This window comes from Diabrotica virgifera, chromosome 9, assembly GCF_917563875.1.
Source record: "Diabrotica virgifera virgifera chromosome 9, PGI_DIABVI_V3a".
Lineage (NCBI taxonomy): Eukaryota > Metazoa > Arthropoda > Insecta > Coleoptera > Chrysomelidae > Diabrotica > Diabrotica virgifera.
Genome location: NC_065451.1, coordinates 158,879,588 through 158,906,456, shown reverse-complemented (window position 1 = coordinate 158,906,456; position 26,869 = coordinate 158,879,588). Strand labels below are relative to the sequence as shown.

The window sequence follows — 26,869 nt, the reverse complement described above, 5'->3', positions numbered from 1 at the left end:
ATTTTATATCGAAAAAATCAATGTTATTAATCAGTTTTCTGCTAATAGTACGTTCTTTAAAGGTAAAATATTGCAAAACCTCTAAATTTTAAAGAACCGATTTAAAGCGATCTTGTGCCGATCTGTGCTTTTGCCCTAGGGGTGAGTTTCACCCCCTTTTGGGGGTGAAAAATATATGTTCGAAATATAAGTCCGGAAGTAGATAAAATGAATAATTCTAAGCAACTTTTATTCTATAAAGTTTTTTCACTAAGTTAATACTTTTCGAGTTATTTGCGAGTGAATATGTTAATTTTTCTACAAAATAACCACGTTTTCAGACGGTTTTTCGCAAATAACTCAAAAAGTAAGTATTTGGTCGAACAAAAAATTTTTGTCAAAAATATAGCACGTAAAAAGTGAAAAACGTGGTGTGTATAGTAGGTCACTATACCTAGTAGAAGCAGAGTTATAGCTAATGAAAAATAGGTTCATATTCGTCAAATTCCAAATCGAATAAATATTTAACGTGCCATAACCAAAAAACGAAGCACTTTTTTAGGGAAAACTCATTTTGGCTTTTTTTAAAGTGTTTAAAGTGTTTAAAAAATGAATGGGTTGCATATGTGAGTCCATATTAAATGTAGTAATGAAATACAGACTTACTCACAATCATTTAATAATACTTTGACGACCGGTTTCGATCTCTACATTATACAGATCATCTTCAGGTCGGCGTTACAAGTAGTTAAATGTTACATGCCGTTACAAGGGATGCGTTGCCACTTAGTTGTTATCATATTAATTCGTCCAACTTATGCTGATTGGTTTGCTGGTAGGGTTATACGGAAAACAAACATGTTACGCAGGTCAAAACAAAGTAAATTTTTTGAATTTGGAAAGGATCCTGAAGGAAGATGCGTGCTGTGAAACTGGTGATGTCTTGTTAGAATGGAGAAAGACAATGCTCAAGTGGTTGTGTATTGAATGTAGCCAGGTATGAAAATCTTATTGTAGACACTTGTACAAATGTGATGGTCTTAGCTCATAGATGTTTTACGATACGGGCAGAGGTCAAAGCATAGGAAATGACAAATAGGAAATTATTTTAATAATTAACTTGAATTATAATGTCTTGTTCCCGGTCAAATGACTAAGGGATGTCATAAATTTAATAAACTAGTAGGTGCCAGACACTTTGAAATCTATGAACTGCATAGAAATTATAAGAAAGAAAGCTAATTAAATGAAAAAGTAGTAAAAATTATCAAAAAGATTGGTTAAGAACTGTAAAAATAAATAATAAAAAGATCAGAAAAACCAGGGTTATTTTGTTTGAGCTATTGTTTAAAGGAATAAGTTCAAAGAAAAGAAAAGATATTGGTAGGGTGTTGGCACTTACTTGAGAATATTTTTTAAAAATAAATAAATAAATTAACACATAACACACAGGATTAAAAAGCACAAAGACATAACAATTATTGATAAAAATTGGAGGTAGCACTACATTTCCCCAATTCACTGAATATCTTATTTTTTTATTTCTTCAGAAATGCTATGCTTTGACCTCTGCCCGTATCGTAAAACATCTACGAGCTAAGACCATCACATTTGTACAAGTGTCTACAATAAGATTTTCATACCTGGCTACATTCAATACACAACCACTTGAGCATTGTCTTTCTCCATTCTAACAAGACATCACCAGTTTCACAGCACGCATCTTCCTTCAGGATCCTTTCCAAATTCAAAAAATTTACTTTGTTTTGACCTGCGTAACATGTCTGTTTGCCGTATAACCCTACCAGCAAACCAATCAGCATAAGTTGGAGGAATTAATATGATAACAACTAAGTGGCAACGCATCCCTTGTAACGGCATGTAACATTTAACTACTTGTAACGTCGACCTGAAGATGATCTGTATAATGTAGAGATCGAAACCGGTCGTCAAAGTATAATTAAATGATTGTGAGTAAGTCTGTGTTTCATTACTACATGTTTAAAAAATGCTTATTTTTGTTTCTTAAAAAAATTTTTTAGCATCAAAAGTAAACAAGTTACGCTCAAAATAAAGTTGGTCCCTTTTTTGGTAAAAAATCTGGAAAATCGCCCCCCAATTAATATTTCAAATGAACTTAATTGTTACCACTTCACAATTTTTTTACTCGCGTATGTATTGATCATATTATTTGTAAGTTTCATCGGTTCAAAGTCCTCATTTTTGAAAGAGCTGTAGTTAAAAGGGTTTGAACGAGTCACTTATCACGCGTGTATGCAAGTTTAGAAACACCGAATCTTAACCAATTTTTGTCTTGCAGAAAAACAAAAAATACAAAATATTCAGAAAAGTAAAGCCGACTTTCTTATTGTTGAAGATTTTTGATATCTCTAACAATTTTTAAGTTATGTATTTTGAAAAAAAGCATTTTTTCAAAATTTTACTTACAGATCATAATATAAACACAACATAAGTAAAGTGACTTGTGAAGCGGTAACTATTAATTTCATTTATGGGGTGTGATCTTCCTGATTTTTTTTGTGGCAAAACAAAAGGGACCAACTTTATTTTGAGTGTAACTTGCTTACATTTGATGCTAAAAATTTTTTTATAAAAACAGAAATAAAGCTTTTTTTAAAGAGTTTAAAAAATATATAATGTGTTTTCCCCAAGAATGCTTCATTATTTGGATATTTCACATTGAATTATTCCATTTGGAATTTTTCGAACCTATTTTAAAAATCATCGATTACGTCATCACGCCCAGATGGATGACGTCACTAGTATGATATATATACCAAAAAATTAGAATCTAAAAATAAAAATCGACCTGTTTCGGGGTTTATGTCCAGAGACGCCTATTCTCGAGAAAATTAATTTATGCCAACTCAAACGTCCTCACTGTATTTGTTTATAAGCCAAAAAATGGTTTATAACTTTAAAACAGTGCTGAGGCCGCTTAAATAATCCGATTTTAATTATGTAAAGTGTATTAGATAGGTAGAGAACCTCTTTTATGTAAAAAAATTAGCAAACTTCTAAATGGTCTACTTTTTCTTCAGAAAGATTTTAAAATTTGAACTTTAAAAAGAAATTAAATAGCAAAATTATTCTGCAAAATCTCTCAGGTCGATTTTAATGAAATTTGGTGGACGATTTAAGTATGTTGTAAAAATTTTCTAAGCGAACTACGAAAGTTCTAAGTGCAACCAAAATGGTTGAAAAATATTGAATAAAAACAGGCTTATTTTGCTCCTTTATTTTGTATTTATTGCTATTTTGCAGACAGGGTAATAATTTAAGACATTTTTAACCAGTCGTTTATCATACAAAATTCAATTATCTTTATTTTATTTTGCTACGACTTTGTTCCAAAATGAATCGTTTTAAAGTTATAAGTAAAGAAAGTAGAAAAAAAAACGATGTTTTTTGAAATTTTTAAATATTTAAATTTTTTTATTAATGTTCCGGACATATTTGAGAAGGAGCATAAGTCAATTATTATTGTTGAACTTTATCTGCAAAAATCTGAATGCCACCTCGCACATCCAAAAATAGACCTTATTTCACAGATCCGCCCTGCTCTATAGGTACATTTGATTTAAACATTGAGGTTAATCATAATGTAAAGTAAAAGAAGTGTAAATAAAGTTTAAAGTTTAAGTTTAAGCCGGTGGAGATGCTTGCTGTACTCTCTGATTGAACTAGAAATTAATATAGTGCGACTGCGGTTTCGCGTTGCAACGAAATTGAAAATGTTTATTCATTTTTAATAAAAGAAGTGTAGTTTTGCATAGCTTGGTCGTTTGTTAGCTAATAGTGTTTTGTCCATCAGTTTAAAGATTATTTTCCAAGATGGCTTGTCGGTTATTATGGAATAGCATGCATTTCTAGAAGAATGGCTAGCTAAAGAACCAGAAAACAAAGACTCTGAATGTATCTTTTGCAATGGAAAATTCTCCTAAGATGAACGAGGAGAGATTTGGGTTTAATGCTTAAACTGTTCCTTGTGGAGCCATCTTGACTGTACTGGAACAGAGAAAGAAAATTATGTGTGTGATTTGTGTAAATAGAGTAGAAGCAGTAATGACTAGCATATAATCTTAAAAATATGGTTTTTATAGATGAAACTATTTCTGTTCAGCTAATGTTTTATAAACTCTACTTTTTTTTTCAATGATTAAAAAATGTACTCCATCTTACCCGATGACTTCATATTAACCTCCATCTGTAACTATTTTTTGTAATAAATATTTTTATAAAAACAAAATAAATATTTCATTTCTAACAAGAGATAGTTCATTGCAATAAGTTGTAGTATGGAGATATGACGATTTGGGAATTTTTATTAAAAAAAGAGTAAGTTATTTTTAAAAATGTAAATGGTATTCCATAATACCCTCATTAGGGGAGTGCAATTAGAATGTAAATATGCATTGTTTCGGAAAAATTCAAACAAGCTTATATTTTTCTAAAACTTTTTTTGTTAGTTTTTATACATGTTAAAGTAAAAAGTTCTACTCGTAGATTTGGCCGCTAATTATTAATTAATTGTTTAAACAATAACAATGGTTTTGTTAAAATGATTTTAAAAAATATCGTTAAATTCATCATGTTACTTTGATCAAATATGTTTCTATTTTATTTTTGATTATGCTGCATCCGAATATAGCATTGCAATTTGAAAATTCATATACAGAAGCTCTTATACAGTATGTCTGCGTAGCTAAGAACCACATGGAAAACTTTTTTATTATCAATTTTACGAAAAAAAGTTATTCTTCATAAAATGCTCTGGATAGTCAAAAATCTAAAACTCAACCATCAGATATAAAATTTTATCAATTTTATACGAGTTATGTCAAAAATATTAATTTTGTTAAAGAGTAAACGAAAGTACCTTTATATTCCAGAATATCAAAAAATGCTATTATGAAAAGTTGTTTGAAATTAAAAACTATGTTTAAATATACAATTACATCATTCTAATCGAAACAATTATTTTCAATTTTTTGTCAAGTTACGGATACTCATAATTTTATTACAATTATGATAACTATTTTATTATCACTTTTAAGAAAAAAAGTTATTCTTCATAAAATGCTCTCCCTGGTCTAAACTCTAAGATACAATTATCAGATATCAAACTTTTTTAATTTTATACGAGGTATGTAAAAATAGGAATTTTTCTTAAGAGTTAAGTGCCTTTATTATTCACAATATTTTAAGTAGAAGGATGTAATTGAACACTAAAACAAATTTTTTAATTCTAAACAAATTTTCTTAATAATAATTTTCGATATTGTGAAATGTAAAGGTACTTTACTCTTGAGTGAAATTCATATTTTTTGACATACCTCGTATAAAATTAATTAAATTTGATATTTGATGATTTCATCTTAGATTGTATACGATGCAGAGTATTTTATAAAGAATAACTTTTTTTCGTAAAACTGATAATAAAAAAAGTTATCAATAGGTTCCAAGTTACGCATACATATTGTATAATAGCTAAAAAAAATTTTTTGCTGAACATTTATTATTGCTGAAGCCTATTATTAAATGTATTTTAGGTAAGTCTTACAGAAAAAAGTTTTGATCACTTTGTATAAACATATTTTTAGCTGGTAATTTTCGGTTTTTGTATTACATTTTTGTTTTCTTTTTTAATTTTCTCAAAAAGAAATAGTTTATTTCATTTCTAGAGTAAAATAATTTGGTCAATTTTAAAGACTACATCCTAAGCTTCAAGAAAGCACTTATAAAACTGTAATAGATCTGTTTAAGCTTGAGCAATACCGTGTTAAAGTGGTGGTAATTCTATAAAACTACGAAGCTTTCAAAAATTACATTTTTGAGACGTCATATCATTTGAATTAAATTTTTGAGATTTTTTTTGAATGAAACATAATCTAGTAAGATGCTTGAAAGGTAAGTTGTGCAAAATTGAGAGTTTTTTAAGAAAAATTGTATTAGTTACACATTTTTAAATCATTTTTAAGCAAAATTCATGTAAGGCTCACTTTCAGCCCACACCGTACTTATGCCCATATATTTTATTTCTTTTTATTATAACCATAAGATAGCTTAATTATTCTTCTTTCATGTTCAATTTGTAAAATTTCATTTGATCTATTAGTTAAAGAATTACATTAAAATAACTCAACCGTACACTTCGCCGTACGCTAGTTTACAGTGCGCCAATGTTTGTGAGAAGGGTGACAGCATTATAAATAAAAAATTATAGAAGATACAGATTTAATTTTAGAAAATTCTTTATATATAACATAATATATATAATTCTTTATATAAGATTTTATTTTGTAAAATTTTCTGAATTTTTCAATGGTTAAGTCAGTTTTTTTTTTAAATTTATAATTTCATAGTTATTTAAAAAACATCTAATTTCGTAGTTCATTTGTTTAATAAAAAATGAAGCACCCACTTCTCGAGTAGAACTTTTTGATATGTTGTTTATTAAACATTTTTTAATGAAATTACAAAAAGTTGTCTTGTTTGATTTTTTCCGAAGTGAAAATCTATATGCACTCCCCTAATTTACGAATCTGGACGCTTTATAAATTGTAAAAAGCTCAGGCTATAGATTGTTACCAAGAATTTTCTCTTTCCTCTTTTGTAAAAATATAATTCTTACTTTCAGTGTGAAGTTACAGCATGGTATATAACACTCGATACACAATATTATATTCTGATTTTGCTACTTTTATGGTATATAAAAAAACATGAAAAATATATGTTGCATATTATCGGTGGTTTACTATCTACAACTCTATTAATCACGTTCTACATCAACTATATAAACAAGTTGGAAGCTTTTAATATACCAAGGGCAGAGTAAGTATCCTTCTTCCTTCTATGTAAAAGTGTTTCGATTTTTTACTTGAGAGTATCACCATAACAATTATCGATTGTTTATATTAAGCCGACTCAAACGACTCGTACTTGGCGAATAATCGTCACTTGCGTATACGTGCCATGTCGTGTGAGTGGGTTACTCGTACGATTATTTGTCACTCGTTGCCACTCGTTCGTCTTCCAACTGTTGTCGGTAACAATGACCCAAGTCAAAGGGATTCAGAGGCGGCTTTACCTATTGTGCAGGTTGTGCGGTGCACACGGGCGCCGGGATGTTAGGGGCGCCGAGCACCAAAGAGCGGGTCCTTCACTTTGTTTCAACATAAAATAGTATAAAAAATTTTTAAATAGGAGGCGGAAGATGAATCAGCAATTGACACGAAAATACATTTTAAAGTAAACTTTTAGAGCCCCCGCAAACTGCAGACTTTTTAATCGGCCGATAGTTTAGTCGGATTGGGCTGTCCATGATGGGTAAGCCCATCAAACTTTTTTGTCGGCCGAGACTGAATCGGTGTAATGTGCGCATCTGCATACCTATCTGTACTGATTAAGAAGCCGACTAAACTATCGGCCGATAAAAAGTCTGCAGTCTGCACGGGCTCTTACTATTACCTATTAGATACCGCAATTACTAAATTTGACGAACGCTTCGAACTTTTAAAGAAAAATAATGACACTTTTTCGTTCATTCAAAAATTAAAAAGAAAAGAAAATAATCGTTTTCGTTTTGATTCAATTCGAGTCTCTTGCCATCCTCTAACACCGTGTTTCGGGGTCCCTACCCCTTATCAAAGAGGCTATGCAAGTAGACTGAATTGAATCATCTCGAAACGAAGAAGAACTGCATATATTAAAATATCTGCAGCAGAGTGTGGTTAGACTGTCCTCTAACGGGGAATGACAAAATGAATAAAAATAAATTTCGACTACGAGTCAGGATTCTGTCAAACGAGATACGATAGTACCAAGCGGCGCCGCTAGGAGGAGCACTCCATCAATGCGTCTCAGAATACTTTAACGAAACGTGGTCATTTTGTACTCTAAACCGAGTAAGGTATGAAAAAGAAAAGAAAATAATCGTTTTCGTTAAGGGGGTAGGATGATAAGGAGTAGGGACCCCAAAACACGGTGTCAGAGGATGGCAAGAGACTCGAATTGAATCAAAACGAAAACGATTATTTTCTTTTTCATACCTTACTCGGTTTAGAGTACAAAATGACCACGTTTCGTTAAAGTATTCTGAGACGCATTGATGGAGTGCTCCTCCTAGCGGCGTTGCTTGGTACTATCGTATCTCGGTTAACAGAATCCTGACTCGTAGTCGAAATTTATTTTTATTCATTTTGTCATTCCCCGTTAGAGGACAGTCTAACCACACTCTGCTGCAGATATTTTAATATATGCAGTTCTTCTTCGTTTCGAGATGATTCAATTCAGTCTACTTGCATAGCCTCTTTGATAAGGGGTAGGGACCCCGAAACACGGTGTCAGAGGATGGCAAGAGACTCGAATTGAATCAAAACGAAAACGATTATTTTCTTTTCTTTTTCATACCTTACTCGGTTTAGAGTACAAAATGACCACGTTTCGTTAAAGTATTCTGAGACGAATTGATGGAGTGTTCCTCCTAGCGGCGCCGCTTGGTACTATCGTATCTCGGTTAACAGAATCCTGACTCGTAGTCGAAATTTATTTTTATTCATTTTGTCAAAAATTAAAACACTGGAAGGATAAAACACTGCAGTAAGCGGAGCCCCGCATACTGCAGACTTTTTATCGGCAGATAGTTTAGTCGGGATGTGCTGTTAGTGCGCATACTAAGACAACTAAACAGTCGGGTTGGTGAAGAGGGCGCACACTATCAACAGCCGACCGACTATTCTCGAACGATTTAGTACTGAAGTTCTAATTTGACTGTTGAAGTTAGTAGTCGCACAATGAAAAAATTATCCAGAAATGTTATTATCGCTCTCATATAAGGGAGAAGGAAATCTAAGAAGAGATTCCGAGAGTATTGAGTGCATCATAATTTACAGTGAAAGAAATAAGACGACGTGACGGTTAAAAGTAACAGACGTGATCCAGGAGATTGTCATGTTAAACTGGAACTGGGCAGGACACATAGGAAGAATGGAAAACAACCGTTGGACGAAGCAAATTCTTAAATGGCGAACAAGGACTAGCAAAATAAGTAGAGGCAGACCTCAAACAAGATGGACTGATGACATCAAGTGAATGGCTGGTCACGAATGGATGTAAAAAACAACAACCTAAAATGAATGGATACACCTAAGGAAGGAAGGCTTCCTTCTGGGGATGGATGGAATAGCTGTTGATGATACTGATGATGAATTCTCAGTGATAGATTATTTAGTGGAAAATTCTACACAATGTATTCTAAATTACTTGATTACCCAAAAAAGTTTTTCGCCTTTTATCGGATTCTTAGTCACCTTCAATGAACTAGGCATGCTAATTGGGCCATGCAGGTTTCTACAATTAACGATTGTGAATTAGACGATGCCATTTTTTCGCAAAATATTCAAAAAATATTCTCACTGCACAAGTATTGGATACCAAAACTAGGAGAGAATTGAACTATCGACCAATAAACAATCGTCGTGTGTGCTAGTTAGCTCACACTGATTAAACTGTCGGCCGATATTTGGCCGACAAATTAGTTTGAAGACAAACTATCTGCCGATAAAAAGTCTGCAGGAGCTCTTTTGGGTAGGTTGTTCTGACGCCGTGATTACCTATTGGCTCCCGACATCATTTAATATTGGACTATTTACATCTGGATTTTTGTTTACAATATAAGTGTACCTAATAACCTCTAATACCCTATGTACTAGTACTAGGAATAGGTAGGTACCTATTCGACTATTCCATTTTGACTGCGCGTCTACCAAAGAGCGCCAGTGCATCGACTGTACACGGGCGCTACATGGGCTAGAGCCGCCTCTGAAGGGATCACGATTATTCGCACACTTGCGAAGTACATACTTGTCTATACTTGCAGAGGCGGTCAAACGAAATGTATAAATAATTGGCATTTACTTCGACTATTCATTTAGACCAGTGCATTTAGCACTAAAAACACCGGATTAAATCGATTTTTAAATACCCCACCTAGAGACTTGCTAGTTTTGCATTGTGTTCAGGATGATATCAGGAAAAAAGGCTACAATAGAAAAATGGGTGGAAATGCCTAATTAATAATTGCTTTTTAAAAGTTCTTAACATGCATTAAAAAGTGCATAAACATGTCAAAATAAGCATATTAAGGGCCAAGTTTTGTTACTCGCTTGGTTTTTGAGGTCGCTGAACATGACTACGCTATCAGAACCTACCCTCGGAGCACCCAGGGCCGGATTTAAGGGGGGCAGGCTGGGCAGCTGCCCGGGGCCCTCACAAAGCACCAAACTTAAAAAAATCAGCACATTATTCACATAGAATGATTTTTGTCAATCAATTAACTGTCATATTTCGTTATATGAAAGGTTTCTCTCCTATTAAAAATGTATTTTTGGCAAATTATGGTCATAAAGCAGAAGATATATTTAAGACATTCTTGCAAGAAGATGACATCGATTTGAAAAGCTGCAGGGGACAGTCCTACGACAATGCGTCAGTTATGAGTGGAAAATACAATGGTGTTCAGCTAAAATTTAGATAACACAATATCTTGGCGTTGTAGATTCCATGTGTCGCACACCCTCTAAATTTAGTTGCTAAAGCTGCAGCTAAGTGTTCTCCTGCTGCCATAGAATTCTTTGATTTTTTAGAAGGACTGTATGGACCCTATGTATTTTTCACTTCCTCTACATATAGATACAACTTGTTAATCGAATGTTTAAAAACGTCTTTAAGCGAGAGCAACGCCGACCATGAAAAAAGAGTAAATACTACTAGATGGTCGTCTAGAAGTGATGCCGCAAAAGAACTAGTTAAATGTTATAATCAGATTAAAGGAGTATTATCCAAAATTTCAAAAGACGATGGGCAACAATTTGAAACTCGTAGCGATACAAATGGTTTGTATAATCGAGTGTGTTTACTGAAAACAGGGATATTTGCAATATTTTGGAATGAAATCTTAGAGAGGACAATCAGCACAAGTCGTATTCTCCAAGATCCAAATATTGACCTTAATTCAGGAGTGGCGGCACTTAAATCAATTAAAAAATTTATATTCTTTTAAGGAATATTTCAGAGACTGAAAGGACAACATCAGAGAAATTTAGGACTCAAAATTTTATAGCTATTATAGATCACTTTATTTCCTCTTCAAGTCATAGGCTTTCGGCATATGAATCCATTCATTCCAATTTTGGATTTTTACATTATTTGGAAAATTTAACTCCCAATGAAAGTGAAGATCACTCACTGAAGCTTACCGACAATTATAGCAGATTTAGATAAAAAACTAGGTGTCGAACTAGTACAATTTGTAGAATTTTTCAATTCATTTAAAGAGGAAATCGGCTCATCAAATATAAGTAAAGAACTTCAAATGTACCGAAGGTTAAAAGGGAAAAATGTGAATGATGCGGTTCCAAACATTATAGTGGCACTTCGTTTATATTTAGTTCTGATATTAACTAACTGCAGTGGAGAGAGATCATTCTAAATATTTAAGTTAAGTAAAAATGGACTTCGGTCTATGATAGGCCAAGAGCGTTTGAACCATCTCTTTATAATGAACATTGAACACAATGCCTTAAAGCAACTAGACATGCCCGACATAATCAAGGAATTTTCAGTTAAAAAATCTCGAAAAGTACCCGGACTTTAACCATACCATAGTCATAACAACAATTTGTTCAATGGTAGGAGGTAGGACCCCACACCAATTCTGTCCAGGGGCCCCCACACCAATTCTGCCCAGGGGCCCCCACTGCCTTAAATCGGGCTCTGGAAGCACCTGGTACCCAGGGTCACTGCTAGGGCACGTCATCTGGATGTTCGAGGGCCAACGGCCCTAAATTGATGCAATCAGTTTACTTGGAGGTTTGTTCGAGTCGCTGAATACGAATATGCCATCAGAACCGACCCCCGTAGCCCCTGGTGCCCAGTGTGACTACTGTAGCAAGTCATCTTCTGGAGTTTCGAGGGATTTTGGTACTAAATTAATGCAAACGGATTATACGGGGTTTCGGTGCTGCTGAACACGAATAGTCCATCAGAACCGACCCCTGGAGCACCTTGTACCCGTGGTAACTTCTAAGGTACGTCATCTTTCGGAGTTTTTAAGGTTTTCGGCATTGAATGCATGCAGATAGATTAAGTAGGCGGTTTCTGGCGTCGCTGAATACGAATACGCCATGAGAACCGTCCATCTGGTACATAATGCTAAGGCATGTTATTTTCAGGAGTTTGGAGGGTTTTTGGGCATCAGGTGCAACGGGGGGTCGGTTTTGATGGCGTATTTTTGCTCAGCTACCCCAAAAACTCCCGAGTAATGTTTGCATAAATTTAGTGCCGAATACCTGGAAACTTAGTCGAAACATAGCAGTGAACCTGGACACCAGGTGCCCCGATGGTCAGTTCTGATGGCGTATTGGTCCTCAGCGACCCAAAAACCCACGAGTAACAAAATCTGGCCCTAATACACTTATTTTGCCATGTTTATGCACTTTTGGATGCATAATATGCACTTTAAAATGCAACTATGCATTTCCAGCCATTTTTCTATTGTTGACTTTTTTACTGGTATCATCCTGAACGAACACAATGAAAAACGGTGTAACTTTCTACGTGCTGTATTTAAATATCGATTTATTTTTTCCTAAATGTCCTGGTCTATTTATTAGTAATCACACCACTGATTCATTTGTCAAGGTCGTTAAGCCAAATGTTTACGCTCGCATACTTGTAAGTTGTACACGTCGTGTGAGTGCCCTGTTTGTCATTGCAATCGCAAACTCGCATACTTTCCAAGTAGGCGAATAATTCTGTACTTGCGAAGTACGCGAGTCGTTTGAGGCCGGCTTTAGACATGTATTTCGAAAGCCCGTGCTTTTAAAGGGCGTAGGCTCAAAATTTCGCGTCAATGTGTTCTAAATGCATTCATATTTTTCGAATTCTGTTCATCTGAATCATCTGAATTGTATTCTCTTAAAGGTTTTGTCCCAGGGAGTCTCTTGTGAAACCTTTACATGTTTGTTTAATCTGAAAAAAGAAACAAAAGAAAATTAATTTCGTGAAATTAAAAAATCTTCTTCGTGAATTATGTTTTAATACAGTGTTAGTCAAATTAATAAACTAAAAAGATTATCAACCAAATTTTTTTAAGTAAACATAAAACTAACGAAATCTGACGACAAAATGTTTAAAAATTAACAACTCCTATTTTAATTCGCTTAAACATCTCGGACAAATCCTGTTGTTATTTAAATACTTCAAAGATAATACAATAAAATTTTCGAAAGGAAATATTTACAGCAACCGAAGATACAGCAAGTTAAATTTGAAAAATCATCAAAATTGATTTTTCGCATTTTTGCATAAAATTTTATTTTTGAACATATTTCACCAATTTTAGATAAAAATAAATTTCATATTCGGATTCAGCGACCTCTAAAACATAAAGAGTAATCAAAATTCGTCATTCACCTGAAAATTGATTTTCGTGATTTTCGGAAAATTGATCATTTTAGGGGTTACTTCCGCTCGCCTATAATAGTTGTTAATAAATAAGGTTCAAAATGACAGTTTTTTCCTTTAAATCGCTACAGGTAAAAATAGTGTAATTACATAATATGTAATTTAGAGTATTCATCTTTTAATATACGTTAAATTTTGCACCTGATGATACTGTGCAAATTATAAACAGCGAAACCATTCGTCGGAGTAATACAACAAATGATTGCGAGTACAGATGATCCCAAACCCTTTTTCAATGCATCATTAATTTTAACGTCATAATATATATCATTTTAAGAATCTCGATAATCGCTGCATCATATTTGAGTATGATTTTAATGAGAACTTTTGACCGACCCCCGTATAACGGTTCACAGTTCGGAACTTGTCGGTATTACGAATACTCTACAAAAGGTTCGAGAACGGTTCTATTAGGTGAAATGTAAAGATGATGTAAGAAGATGGTGCCGGAAATATGAACTGTGTGCATCCAGTAATGGTCCAGTTGGTAAAAAGAGAGCACCCATGACACCGTACAACGTTGGTAGTTCTATGGAAAGAGTAGCGATCGACATTGCAGGTCCATTTCCAGAAACTGATGCTGGAAATAAAATGCATCCTGGTAGCCATATGGACCGAGGCCTATGCATAACCAAATCAAGAAGCTGCTACCGTTGCAGAGGTAGTTGTTAAAGAATTCTTCAGCCGATTTGGTATCCTCTTGGAGATCTACTCCGACCAAGTGCAAAATTTTGAGTCAGCCCTTTTCCAAAACGTTTGTAAATTGATTGGTGTCAATAAGACCAGAACGACACCCCTGCAACCTCAATCAGGTGGAATGATCGAGGGGATGAACCAAACGATGGGTAAACATTTGTCCAAAGTTGTATCTGAACATCAGAGAGATTGGGACCAGCACATTCATTTATTCCTAATTGCCTACCGCTTGGCCGTGAATGAAACTACAGGTCAGACCCCAACCTGCCCGATGTTGGGTCGTGAAGTTCGTTTGCCCTGCGATCTAGAGTTTGGCTGCAGACCTTTCGAGGAACATGTAGGCGAAGAATATGTCGACCGCCTGAAGTTACGAATGAACAGCATTCATGAACTTGCCCGACAATACATCCAGATAGCCAGTGACAGAATGAAAGATCAACATGATTCTCCACGCAAGAATGAAAGCTTCGAAGTAGGTGATCTTGTCTGGTTTTATAATCTACGTCATCGAGGCTTGTGTCCTAAACTATAAAGACAATGGGAAGGGCCGTATGAAGTTAAGAAGAAAATAAATGTCGTAATATACAGAATTAAGAAGTTCTTCTTCTTCTTAAAGTTCCATCTCCTATCGGAGGTTGGATATACTAATGGCTATGGTCACTTTGTTGGCTGCTGCTCTGAACAGTTGTAATGAACTACAGTTAAACCATTCTCTAAGGTTCCTCAGCCAGGAGATGCGTCTTCTTCCTATGCTTCTTCTACCTTGGATCCTTCCTTGCATAATAACTCTCAGCAACTCATATTTTTCTCCTCTGGTAATGTGACCCAAATGTTCCAGTTTCCTTGTTTTTATACTGTTCATAATTTTTAACTCCTTATTTAAATATCGTAGAACGTCAAGATTGGTGATCCTTTGAAGCCACTGAATTTTCAATATTCTTTTTTAACACCGCTTCTATTTTTCTTATGCGTTGTCTCCTCAATGTGCAGAAGTTGCCAAACGGTAAACCATAAGTTATTCACATAAATCGCCTTGTACCACATACGGCTCAAATAAAACAGAAGAAGCACGAGTCCTCCGACATGAGATGAAAGATGCCGGACAGTTAAGTTTCAAAGAATTATTGTCAAATTACGCAGAGAGAAAGACTGCTAGATTTGACGTGACCACAGAACTTCAGCAAGATCTGTTTAGTGTTCCGGAAAACGTCTCTCTAGCCCATTGTGTTGCCGAAGACGTCGAGATGGCTAAAGGGATCTCGACCGTATTCAATAGAAAGTTCGGCCGCCTGGACAAGTTAAGAAATCAGCAGCCTAAAGTTGGAAGACTACTGCGATTAGAAGATCGCCCTCGATCTTTGCTATATATGGTGACCATGATGAAAAATACTAGACTGTTATATTTTCTTGAAGGGTGTATGCAGAGCTGGAGAGTCGTGTAGATTCCGCCATCCTGAGCCTTCATCTAGAATTGCTGATCGGGACGATCAGATCTTGAGAGGGGAGCATTGTAACGAAAGAGAACTTTTGACCGACCCCCGCATAACGGTTCACAATTTGGAACGTGTTGGAATGTAGCTATCGAAGGATCGATACGGTGCTGTGAGGGGTAAAGAGTGTTCCAGACTGTGTGGCAGGTGTGCGACGACTAGAGAGGAGCGCGGATCTCTCCTGAATGTTCCAGAATAACGATATTGCATATATAAACCGAGGACGATGTTACTTTAAGTTACCTAGTATAAGATAAATTCCTTCTGTACAGTTGTATAAATAAATTTCGTATAAACGAATCGAATATTTGCCAGAATATTAATATTTAAAATATTTTATGGAAAAAAATAAATTAATTAATACAGAATACAAATTCACTATACAATGTCCGAATATACAAATGACATAAAAATATTTATATTTACGTCGTTGACAAATTTCTAACCTAGAATTACAATTGATATTTTATCCGTCAAAATTGTGAAACCTACTACCACGATAGATTACTTTTGTCTCAAATTATCTTTATTCGCATCATCGATTGGTTACCTATTTAGAGTATTTTAATTGTCAACCAATTATACATCTATAAGTATAAGTAGCTTTAATATTGAAATACGCTTCAACGAATACATAATTTTCGAAGTTCTCTGTATAATAATCACGGACATACGTTTTTTTTCTGTCACTTCGGACTTAACGCGTTAGAGCGAATTCGACAACATATAACGCACTAAAAAAGGGTTTGGGATCCACTGTACCCCTAATAACACAAAACATTCCAGGAATGTTCCTAGAAACTACACACAGGACATTGAAAACATTCCTGGAATGTCCCCAAAAGCACATGAACGTCCCTGGAAAGTCCCAGAAAAGTGCTGTGTCAGCATTTTAAACATTTCTTGAATGTCTTGTTGGAACATTCCATGAATGTCTACGAATGTTCTTTGAACATTTACAGTATATTTTTTAGACTGAATGTCTTGTTGAAACATTCCATGAATGTCTACGAATGTTCTTAGGACATTCAAAGTATATTTTTTTGACATTCTCTGAAATATATCATCAGTGATGTGACAATACCTCCTATGTTTTTTCATGAGTTTTGCAGGAGACGAAAAACATTTTGTAAGGTCATCTCCTGTTTTCATACGTAAGTTTTGACTTGTTTTGTAGTAAATAGATAGTTGAATTTACTACAAAACAAGTCAAAAAATATATGAAAACAGGAGGTGGCCCAAACAAGTTTTTCATCTACTACAAAATTCATAAAAAAGCAGATAGGAGGTATTGTCACATCACCGGCGATATACCAGAAGTATATGTTGCCGTACCAAATAATACATTCTTGATAAATATAAACATTTTTATTGCACAAAATCTTGTCATATATTTATTTCCATAATCATCACTACGATGACGATTCATTGTATTGAATTGTACATTACAATTACAATCTGGTCATAACTCTGACCAATGAGCAATTTTAATTTAACCTACTATTCCTTAAAATGAAGAGCTTACCCTATAGCGTCTCTTATCTAATCTAACGGGCACACAAGCACTATACTCTGCGTTTCTAACCGCACTATTCTAACATACACAGACACACAAGCATTATGCTCTGCTTTTCACTATCACTTATCACTCAAACTAGTTCAAAATGCTTTGTCCTCTTCAAGCTTCTAGTTTGCCCAGTAGTATCGAGGAGCTGGATTTCCTGAATATTCTTGTAGGTACTTTAGGAAGTTGTTGCTTGTGACTTCCAACTTTACTCCAACTTTAAAAACAAATCCAGCTGTAAAATATTTATGTGCCTGAAGGCTTTTGTATGCTTTCATCTGCTGCTTAGAGTAGTAACTGTGAGACTCCACCAGATATGTATAAATATTTAGGATAGTGTGACGAATTTCTAACTGAGGCCGGCCCTGCCCCTAGTAGTCAACAAACAACAGCGACACGTCATCGACGAGTAATGTCTCCGCTAATCCAGAAGTTTCCCCGATGATAGGCGTGGACCCGCCTCAGGCCTTCCTGACTGTTCTCGAAGCAGAGCCGTATCTATATAAGCGGATGATTTTTAAGCAGCAGGCAGTCAGTTAATATATTCGACGCGATATATTGTTTTATTGTTTGATCGGGTTGCTGAAATGTATGTATTTTTAAAGTAGATAAGTCGTATTTGTAAATAAATTAAATGTTAGAAAGTGTAAAATAAATTAGATATTGTTGTTAAATAAGTGTTAATTGTAAGTGTTATAAATAAACAGTTTCAAGTAAGTCTTTTATTTATTTAATAATAATTAAAAGTCAATTCGCGTAATATTTCCTAAAAAAACGTAACAATAGTAATTTGGTGGAATGCACTTTATGGTAAAATCCAATTCTGACTGAATTGTATATGGATCTAAATCCCCAATTATTTTCAGCTTCAATAAATATCTAAAACAATAAAAGAAATAATGTTATTGCAATCTGGTCATAACTCTGACCAATGAGCAATTTTAATTTAACCTAAATTACTACTGTTCCTTAAAATGAAGAGCTTACCCATAGCGACTCTTATCTAATCTAATAGGCACACAAGCACTATGCTCTGCTTTTCTAACCGCACTATTCTAACATACACATGCACACAAGCATTATGCTCTGCTTTTCACTATCACTCAAACTAGTTCAAAAGGCTCTGTCCTCTTCAATCTTCTAGTTTGCCCAGTAGTATTCAGGAGCTGGATTTCCTCAATATTCTTGTAGGTACTTACGAAGTTGTTGCTTGTGACTTCCAACTTTACTCCAACTTTAAAAACAAATCCAGCTGTAAAATATTTATGTGCCTGAAGGCTTTTGTATGCTTTCATCTATAATATCTATAATAGTAATTTGGTGGAATGCACTTTATGGTAAAATCCAATTCTGACTGAATTGTATATGGATCTAAATCCCCAATTATTTTCAGCTTCAATAAATATCTAAAACAATAAAAGAAATAATGTTATTGCTTGCAAAATTCATCAATATTGATAAATAGAGAAAAACCAACAGTAAATAAAAATTGTTTCCCCTACCTTTCTCCAAACATCTGGAGTTTCCAATAATAATTTCCTCAAATAATCACTTTGCAGTGTGGTAAAGTTTATAAAGTTCACAAAATACAGCAAACGAAATCCAAATGAATCCAAAATAGACAAAATACGAGGATAAACAATGAAATGAAATGATATTACAAACATAACCTCTGTAACCAGTAAGTAGAGTCTAGTGCCGACCACTGGACTGGTAACACGCGTGCGAGCGGAGCGGAGCAGAGAAGCAGCGAAGAGAAGCCAACGAGTAGTGGGGATTGTTTGGCTGGGGACTTATTAGTCCTACCTTGAATGTAAGCGAGGTAACAGTTGAGCGTTTTCACTCTCCGAGGCGAGAAGACGCGGACGACAAGAAGCCAGACGGTGAAAAGGTTGTTTTCAGCTAGCAGGAATTCTCATTCCATCACGAATGTAAGCGTGATAGCGAAACCGTAACACTTTTTCGCCTTAGGCAAGAAGGTGAGGCAAAAGCCGTTCGTCTGGATGTGGTGAAACTTAGGGAATTTCTATTGAGTTCTCTGAGACGCCACAGCTAGAGATCGGCTAGCGGAAAAAGAAATAGCGGGCTCGACGAGAGCCCGCTACGGGATATCTACTGTGCCTCCGTAAGGGAAGGGTGTAGTTTAAAACACTGCACCTCGACACTGCAGGGTGTAGCTTTTGAGAATCTACATTGATGCAGCCCCGGCCCCTAGGTCAGTAGATTGAGAAACTCAAGTGGAACCCGTACTCAGTTCTGTCTGGGTACGTGAACAACCGCGCTTGGTGCAGGGAGCCAACCCTGAAGTCGAGCTGGCGTCGGGCCAGTCGGCAGAAAAAAAGGCTTCATCCAAAATTAGGACCGTTCGCCCCCAACCCCAGACGATTGATCGAGCTAGGTCTCGATCACGCCCCCGATCCATGGCGCAATCCCCGCCAATCTATGAGAGCTCACGTAAAGTGGGCTCAAACCTGTTTCAGGAATTAAGTTCCGACACCGATGACTGCTCATCCATGGATGAAAATGGGTTCAAGAAACCTAGAAGTGAGAGGAAGAAGGAGAAATCCAAAAAGAAGAAAGAGGAGAAATCGAAGAACGACGCAGAAGCGAAGAAGGACGGAGAAAATCCAACAGCAGAGCCCATGGATGATGATGCAGAGCAGGCAGTCAGAGGCACCACCAAACGAACGAAGCCGAAAGAGAGTGAAGTAGACGAAGACATGAAAGGGAAGGTACTCAAGACAAATGAGCAAGAAGAGATGAGGAAGATGCTAGAGGCGATGACGGCAGAGAGAGACCAACAAAGAGCCGAAAACGAGAAACTAAGGATCGTAATCCAAGAACAAAAGGAAGAGATGAAGAAAATGTCAGCCCAATTGAACAGTCTGGTAGAACAACAAATAAAGATGAACGGACTCTTACAGAATCTCCAACAGAAGCCAATCTCTGAAGTCGAGAAATCGCAGCCAATCCCTGAAGCCAAAAAGTCACACGCAGAGGAGAGACTAAGGAAAATCCGAGAGACACCAAAAAATAAGGAAGATTTCCCAAAACTGAAGTCACCCATCTCAAAAGACGAGACGACATCATGGGAAAACCAAGCAAGAAACGCCATGAGAGCTGCTTCACCCCCACCAGAAGACTCCTTCAACCTACCCCGAGGAAATGTCCCACCAATGCATCCATCTACGAGCACGGGTGGAGATGCGCCTGCCGCACGGCATCCCAAGGATTCAGAGTCGAACCAAATGGAGACGAACCAACAAGAAGAAGCTGCCGCGTTACCTGAACAACAGGTAACCCGTCAACGTAAGCCGCCTGTAATTAAATTACAGAGCGTGAGCGAGACAGGGGCTATCCTCAGTATAGCCCAGAAACAAGGCGTAATCACGACAAATAAGATCTCCAGAAGCGGAAGGGAAACCCTCATCCAGGCGAAAAGCCCGGAAGATTATCGAAAGATGACCCACATTATCGAGGATTACGCAAAGAACATGACCCTAAAAGATCCCAAGAAGAGACTACAATGGATAGCCTTCCCATTCGAGGAAGAAGTAAAACCAAAAATGGTAATAAGAGGGCTACCAACGAATACCAAAGAGGAAGAGATCAAGAATGACATGGCAGATCAATATAACATTGACTGCCAAGCAGCAAAGAATATGTCAACAAGAGCCGGCCCAAGAAGACAGCTACCTATGTTCGTCATAACTCTGGATCAGGGGGACGTCGAGGCGGCGAGGCGCATAACCAACCTGTGCCACATGAAGGTCGTGGTAGAGGATCTCCGAAAAGCGACAGGACCCACGCAGTGTTTCAACTGCCAAGGCTACCACCACGCCCAGAACGCGTGCCACAAGGACCCCAGGTGTGTCAAATGCGGTGAGGATCACCCCACTAAGATGTGCAAAAGGGCCAAAGAAGTTAAAGCTACATGCGCCAACTGTAAAGGCAGCCATCCAGCCAGCTACAGAGGATGCCCTAGATGCCCTACGTGGGGAAGACCCCCACCAAGGAGGCCGCAACAACAACAACCACAGGCAAGAAGACCACAAGCCACCGGCACCACCTACGCCCAGGCCACGCAGAACAACCAACACCAAACAGCGATCCCTGATGAAGACTACATAGTCAGAATAGTGACTAGGGTAGTTAGAGAAGTTATACAAGGCACCAGGGAAGCGCAGAAGTAATGCTGACAGACAGGGGATATTTGAGGATAGGCTCCTGGAATCCGGGCGGTATATCAACGAACCAAAACATCATGGATGAAATCGCCAATAGATATGAGATGGACATCGTAGCAATCCAGGAAACCAAGCTAACAAACAACTTCAACCTAAAGTTCCCTGGGTACGATGTATATAGGAACGACCTCAATAGAAGATCAGGAGGAACGGCCATCCTAGTTAAGAAGGGAATCACTCACACCAGATTCACCACTCCACCACTAGTTAACATGGAGGCAACAACAGTCGAAGTGAAAATGAGGCAAGGCGCAGTCAGAATAACATCAGCCTACGTAAGACCGCAACACCCATTAATGGACGATGACCTAGACGCGTTCCTTAACATCGCTGAAACATCCATCATAATAGGAGACCTGAATGCAAGATCCCCCAACTGGAACGATAGAGCTACGAACAGAAATGGAAGACTACTAAATAGCTATATAGAAAATAATGAAGATACAGTGGCGATGGGCCCAGAAGAACCAACACACTTCCCAGGAAATGGACTTCCCACCCATATCGACATAGTTGTGGCCAAAAACCTAGGACTACAATCAGAACTAATCACGCTGGACGAAGGATCAACAGACCACAACCCCATTCTTCTAGAAATTGGAACATGGGAAGAGACAAACCCACCGAAAAGAACAAAAAAGAAAACAAAGTGGACTAATTATAAAAGATTAGTGAGTGAAAGAATAAACATAGTGCCAGTTATAAATAACCCTGAAGAAATAGAAGTAAAAGTCCTAGAGCTTGAAAACATCATCCAAGAGGCAATTAGAAACAGCACAACAGAGGAAGAAGTCGAGATCCACACGGGAAGGTTCAAAGACATACCACAAGAAACTCAAGAGCTGATAAGGGAAAAAAATAGAGCGAAAAAAATAGCCAGAAGAACAAGAAATCGAGTAGACAAAACCTGGGCAAATACATTAAACAGAGAGGTCAAAACGGCCCTACAACTCTACCGCAGCAAAAAATGGGACAACTTTGTACAAGAGATGGAAGAACTAGACTCAAACATGAAAAACGTTTGGAAGCTCCAAAAAATGTTGAGAAGCGACAGAAAACCCATCCCCCCATTACATGGAAGAGCCGGCATGGTATACACCATAGAGGATAAAGTAGAGGCGATGAGGGCTACACTCGAAAGAGAATGCGACCTAAACTACCACCAAGATGAAGACGATGACTTCCTGGAAGAAGTCGAAGAACAAGAAGAAGGACCAGAAGACCCAGAGGACATCATTCCCCCAACATCACCGGAAGAAATCAACGAACACATCCGAAACAGTTCACCGAGGAAAGCACCTGGTCCAGACGAAATAACAAACAGAGCCCTAAAGTATTTGCCCAGAAAAGCTATAGTGTACTTCACAAACATAGTGAGCGCGATACTAAGATTCAAGATATTCCCGAACAGGTGGAAAATAGCCCACGTCATTATGATCCCAAAACCTGGTAAGAACCACACATTCCCGCAGAACTACAGGCCAATCAGCTTACTTCCAGCGATCAGCAAGATAGTGGAAAGAATCATTCTTAGCAGACTGCAAGCGGAAACAAATAGACTAAACATTATCCCAGAAGCTCAATTCGGATTCAGAGCAGAGCACTCCAGCGAGCTACAAGTACTCAGACTAACCGAGTACATAGCAGCTGGATTCAACGACAGGCAGTACACTGGAGCAGCGTTCCTGGACGTAAGCAAAGCATTCGACAGAGTATGGCATAAGGGGCTTCTATACAAAATGAGGGGCTACGGGTACAGCGGGGCTATGACGAGGCTAATCTCATCGTACTTGGGCGGCCGGAGTTTCAGGGTTCGGATAGGACAAGTCCTGTCCGAACTCGGGAACCCGGAGGCTGGAGTACCCCAGGGAGCGGTCCTGTCACCCCTGCTGTACACGATATACACCGCTGACGTACCTAGAACACCAGGTACCCTTATGAGCCTATACGCCGACGATACAGCGATAGCGGCCAAACACAGAAATGTAGATATAGCAGTGACCAACCTGCAAAGAGCACTACAAGAAGTAGAGGAATGGAGTATAAAATGGAAGATAGCCATCAACTCGGAAAAGACACAAGCGGTTCTATACAAGAAAGGAAGACAACAACCAGAGGAACAGCTGACGGTACAGAACACCCCCATCGAGTGGAAAAACGAAGCTAAATACCTAGGAGTCATCATGGACAAAGGATTAACCTTCCAAAAACATGTAGAAGCCACAGTCCATAAGGCCAACATAGCAAAAGCAACACTAAGAGGACTTACAGGCAGAAAAAGCAAATTAAGACTAAAAACAAGGTTAAGATTGATAAACAGTATTATACTACCGGTATTAACATACGCATCTCTCGCATGGGGACAAGCATGTAACACCCACAAAAAGAAGATCCAAGCGGTCCACAACAGCAGCTTGAGAGAAGCCGCCAGAGTCCCAAGATACGTCGCAGAAAGATTCCTGTTCAGAGAACTCCAACAGGTGAGGGTCACCGAAATCATGACAGACAAAGCAAGGGTCAAATTCGCGGAACTGGAGCACCACCCAAGTCATATACTGCGAGAGATGCTAAGGTATGATGAGTTCCACCGATGGAAGCATAGAAGACCGAAACAGCAAATAGTGGAATAAAGTGATCAAAAGTGAAAAGTGATAGTAGTCTGTTCGTAGCTCAAAACAAGTGCCGAAGATAGCGTTACATACGGAGATCCAACACCACGATCACCTCCAAGGTAAGACAATTTTAGAAAATTATAGAAGGGCGCAGGCCCCCAAAAAAATATATATAAAAAAAATAAAAAGGCGTAAGCCCCCAAAAAAATATAAAAAACCATAAAAAACACATAAAAACTCGAGCAACAAGTCATTGGGCGGAGCCCAATAGGGCTCAGCACGATGACTTGGGGCCCAAGCAAGCAATTTTTAGTACCGCGGTTAAGTAAGTAAGACGATAAAGGCATAGAGCGCATCACGCTGAGCCTAAGATTTTTGCATTCGATTAGGGTACCACATGGAATCTTATTACCCAGGATTCCATTGTGAAAAGCATTTGGCTACGATAGTTGTGCCCTCATCGCGCATCAGCGTGCTATGGGGGGGAAAGGGATGGCCTGGGGCATTGGAGCGAGGTGGGGTGATCCCTGTTTACACTCGGGTCAAAACACCTCGCCCCAATGAATTGTTACACCCGAATGTACTCTTTCGAGAGGGTGGACATTCCCACAGGTCGGGTTAAATCAAATTGCTTGCTTGCTTCTGTAACCAGTAACTCATGCCAACCAGAAGTCACGTGGTTTGGATTGCCTAAATACATACATAATATACACGTGCGGCAAATTTGAAAATGAATGCAAATTGAATAGTAAATATAGGACATTGGTAGTATATTCATAGAATGTCTTGTGGTAACATTCCACGAATAACTTAATCAGATGTTCACCGAATGTTCCTTGAATGTCCAGGACATTCAAACATTAATAGAACTTTAATAGTACATTCCTGGAATGTTTTGTGTTGTTAGGGACGTCTCTCTTTAATTTCATAATTTTTTTCTAGGACTGTGTATAACATGAAAAATCTAAGGGGAAATCCGCATTTTCATAAACAGCATTGTTCACTCGTTGGAAACACATGTGGTCCTCTTCTTGGTGTTATCTTTGGTTATATCATATATAAAACAAGAAATGTCGAGATGTTCAAACAAAAGGTACCTATAATTGTTCTAAATATTTATGTACTGATAATTTCTTTTTATAGATTTATATATTCAAAACACCAAAATACAGATCTCATATTTTTTTTTATTTAATAAAACTCCAACAGGAATCTTATGATTATTGCTATCTGATCATTACTATGATCAAGAAGCAAGTTAGTTTTATATACAAAATATTATAACAAACTTATCTAAGGTCATATTCAACAATATTCCTTAGGCTCTAATACATTACAGTACTACTAGCTAACGTGTACACTTTAGCCGCACTTTACTCTGCTTTTTCACTTTCACGCACTTGAGCTTATTGCACTAACTCGAACGGCTTCGTTCTCTTAAGTCTTCTTATCTGGTTGGCGTTGTCTAGGAGATTGATGGCCTCGACATTCACATGGTTGGAGAGCCTTTGTTCATGACTCTCGGCAAACTTACTTTGCCTGGATTGTCTGGATAACCGTATCCATCTGGAGGTCTCGATGAAGATCACAGTTTCTGAAGTACCATGGAGCTTTGACGATGTTCCTTAATACTTTATTCTGATATCGTTGTATAATTTGGATGTTACTTTCTTTTGTACAGCCCATAGCTGTATCCCATATGTCCATATCGGTTTAAGGACTTGCTTATACAATAACAATTTGTTATAAGTAGACAGAGTGGATTTTTTTCCTATCAACCAGTACATCTTTCTGAACTTAATTTCTAATTCTTCCTTTTTTTTCTTAATATGCGCTTTCCAACGTAGCTTGGAATCTAATGTCATACCCAAATATTTTGCCGTATTTGCATAAGGTATTTGGTTTCTATTTATAACTGGGATATGTTGTTCTCTTTTGTTAGTAAAATTGACATGAACAGATTTTGTTTCATTTAATTTGATACGCCATCGCCTGGTCCAGATGTTAATTTGTTCAACAGAATTCTGTAGCATGGTTGCTGCTTCCTCGTGGTTTTGTCCGACTGCTAGAATGCATGTGTCGTCTGCAAATGTCGCAATTGTGTTAGGCTCTAATGATGGAATATCACTGGTATAGAGCAGGTATAGCACTGGCCCCAGGACACTTCCTTGTGGAACTCCAGCTTTAATTTCTCTTAATTCTGAATATGCTTGCTCATTTTTAACTCGAAAGTATCTGTCGGATATATATGATTCTAGTAGTTCAGAATATTGTTTTGGTAAGTAGCATCTCATTTTATGATATAATCCGTCATGCCACACTTTGTCAAAAGCCTGCGCTACATAGAGCAAAATTGCAGAACAGACTTTTCCTTCTTCTAAAGCTTTTTCTACTATATATGTTACTCTATGCACCTGATCTATCGTTGAGTGGCTTTCTCTAAACCCAAACTGATGATTATGAATTAGATTTTTTCCTCTATAATCGGTTTTAGTCTCTTCAAGAGTAGCTTTTCACATAATTTAGACATGACAGGTAACATTGAAGTAGGTCTATATGAAGAAGATTCTTGTGGAGGTTTTCCTGGTTTTAGTGTCATTATAATTTCTGCCACCTTCCATATCTTTGGTACGTACCTCAGCCTAAAGGTAGCATTTATAAGATGTGTTAATTTTATTATAGCTTTCCTTGGAAGTTGCTTTAACACTTCCCCAGTAATCAGATCAAATCCAG

At 37.1% G+C, this 26,869-nt stretch overlaps 1 protein-coding gene across 1 annotated transcript in view; it reads left to right on the top strand.

Annotated features, from left to right (window-relative positions):
* Positions 1-26,869, top strand: part of LOC126892660 (nose resistant to fluoxetine protein 6-like) — a 153,081-nt gene that overhangs the window by 90,803 nt on the left and 35,409 nt on the right. Inside the window, exons 7-8 of the mRNA XM_050662302.1 lie at positions 6,641-6,834; positions 25,079-25,229. Of these exons, the coding sequence (XP_050518259.1) occupies positions 6,641-6,834; positions 25,079-25,229 (345 nt within the window). The remainder of the gene's footprint in view (positions 1-6,640; positions 6,835-25,078; positions 25,230-26,869) is intronic.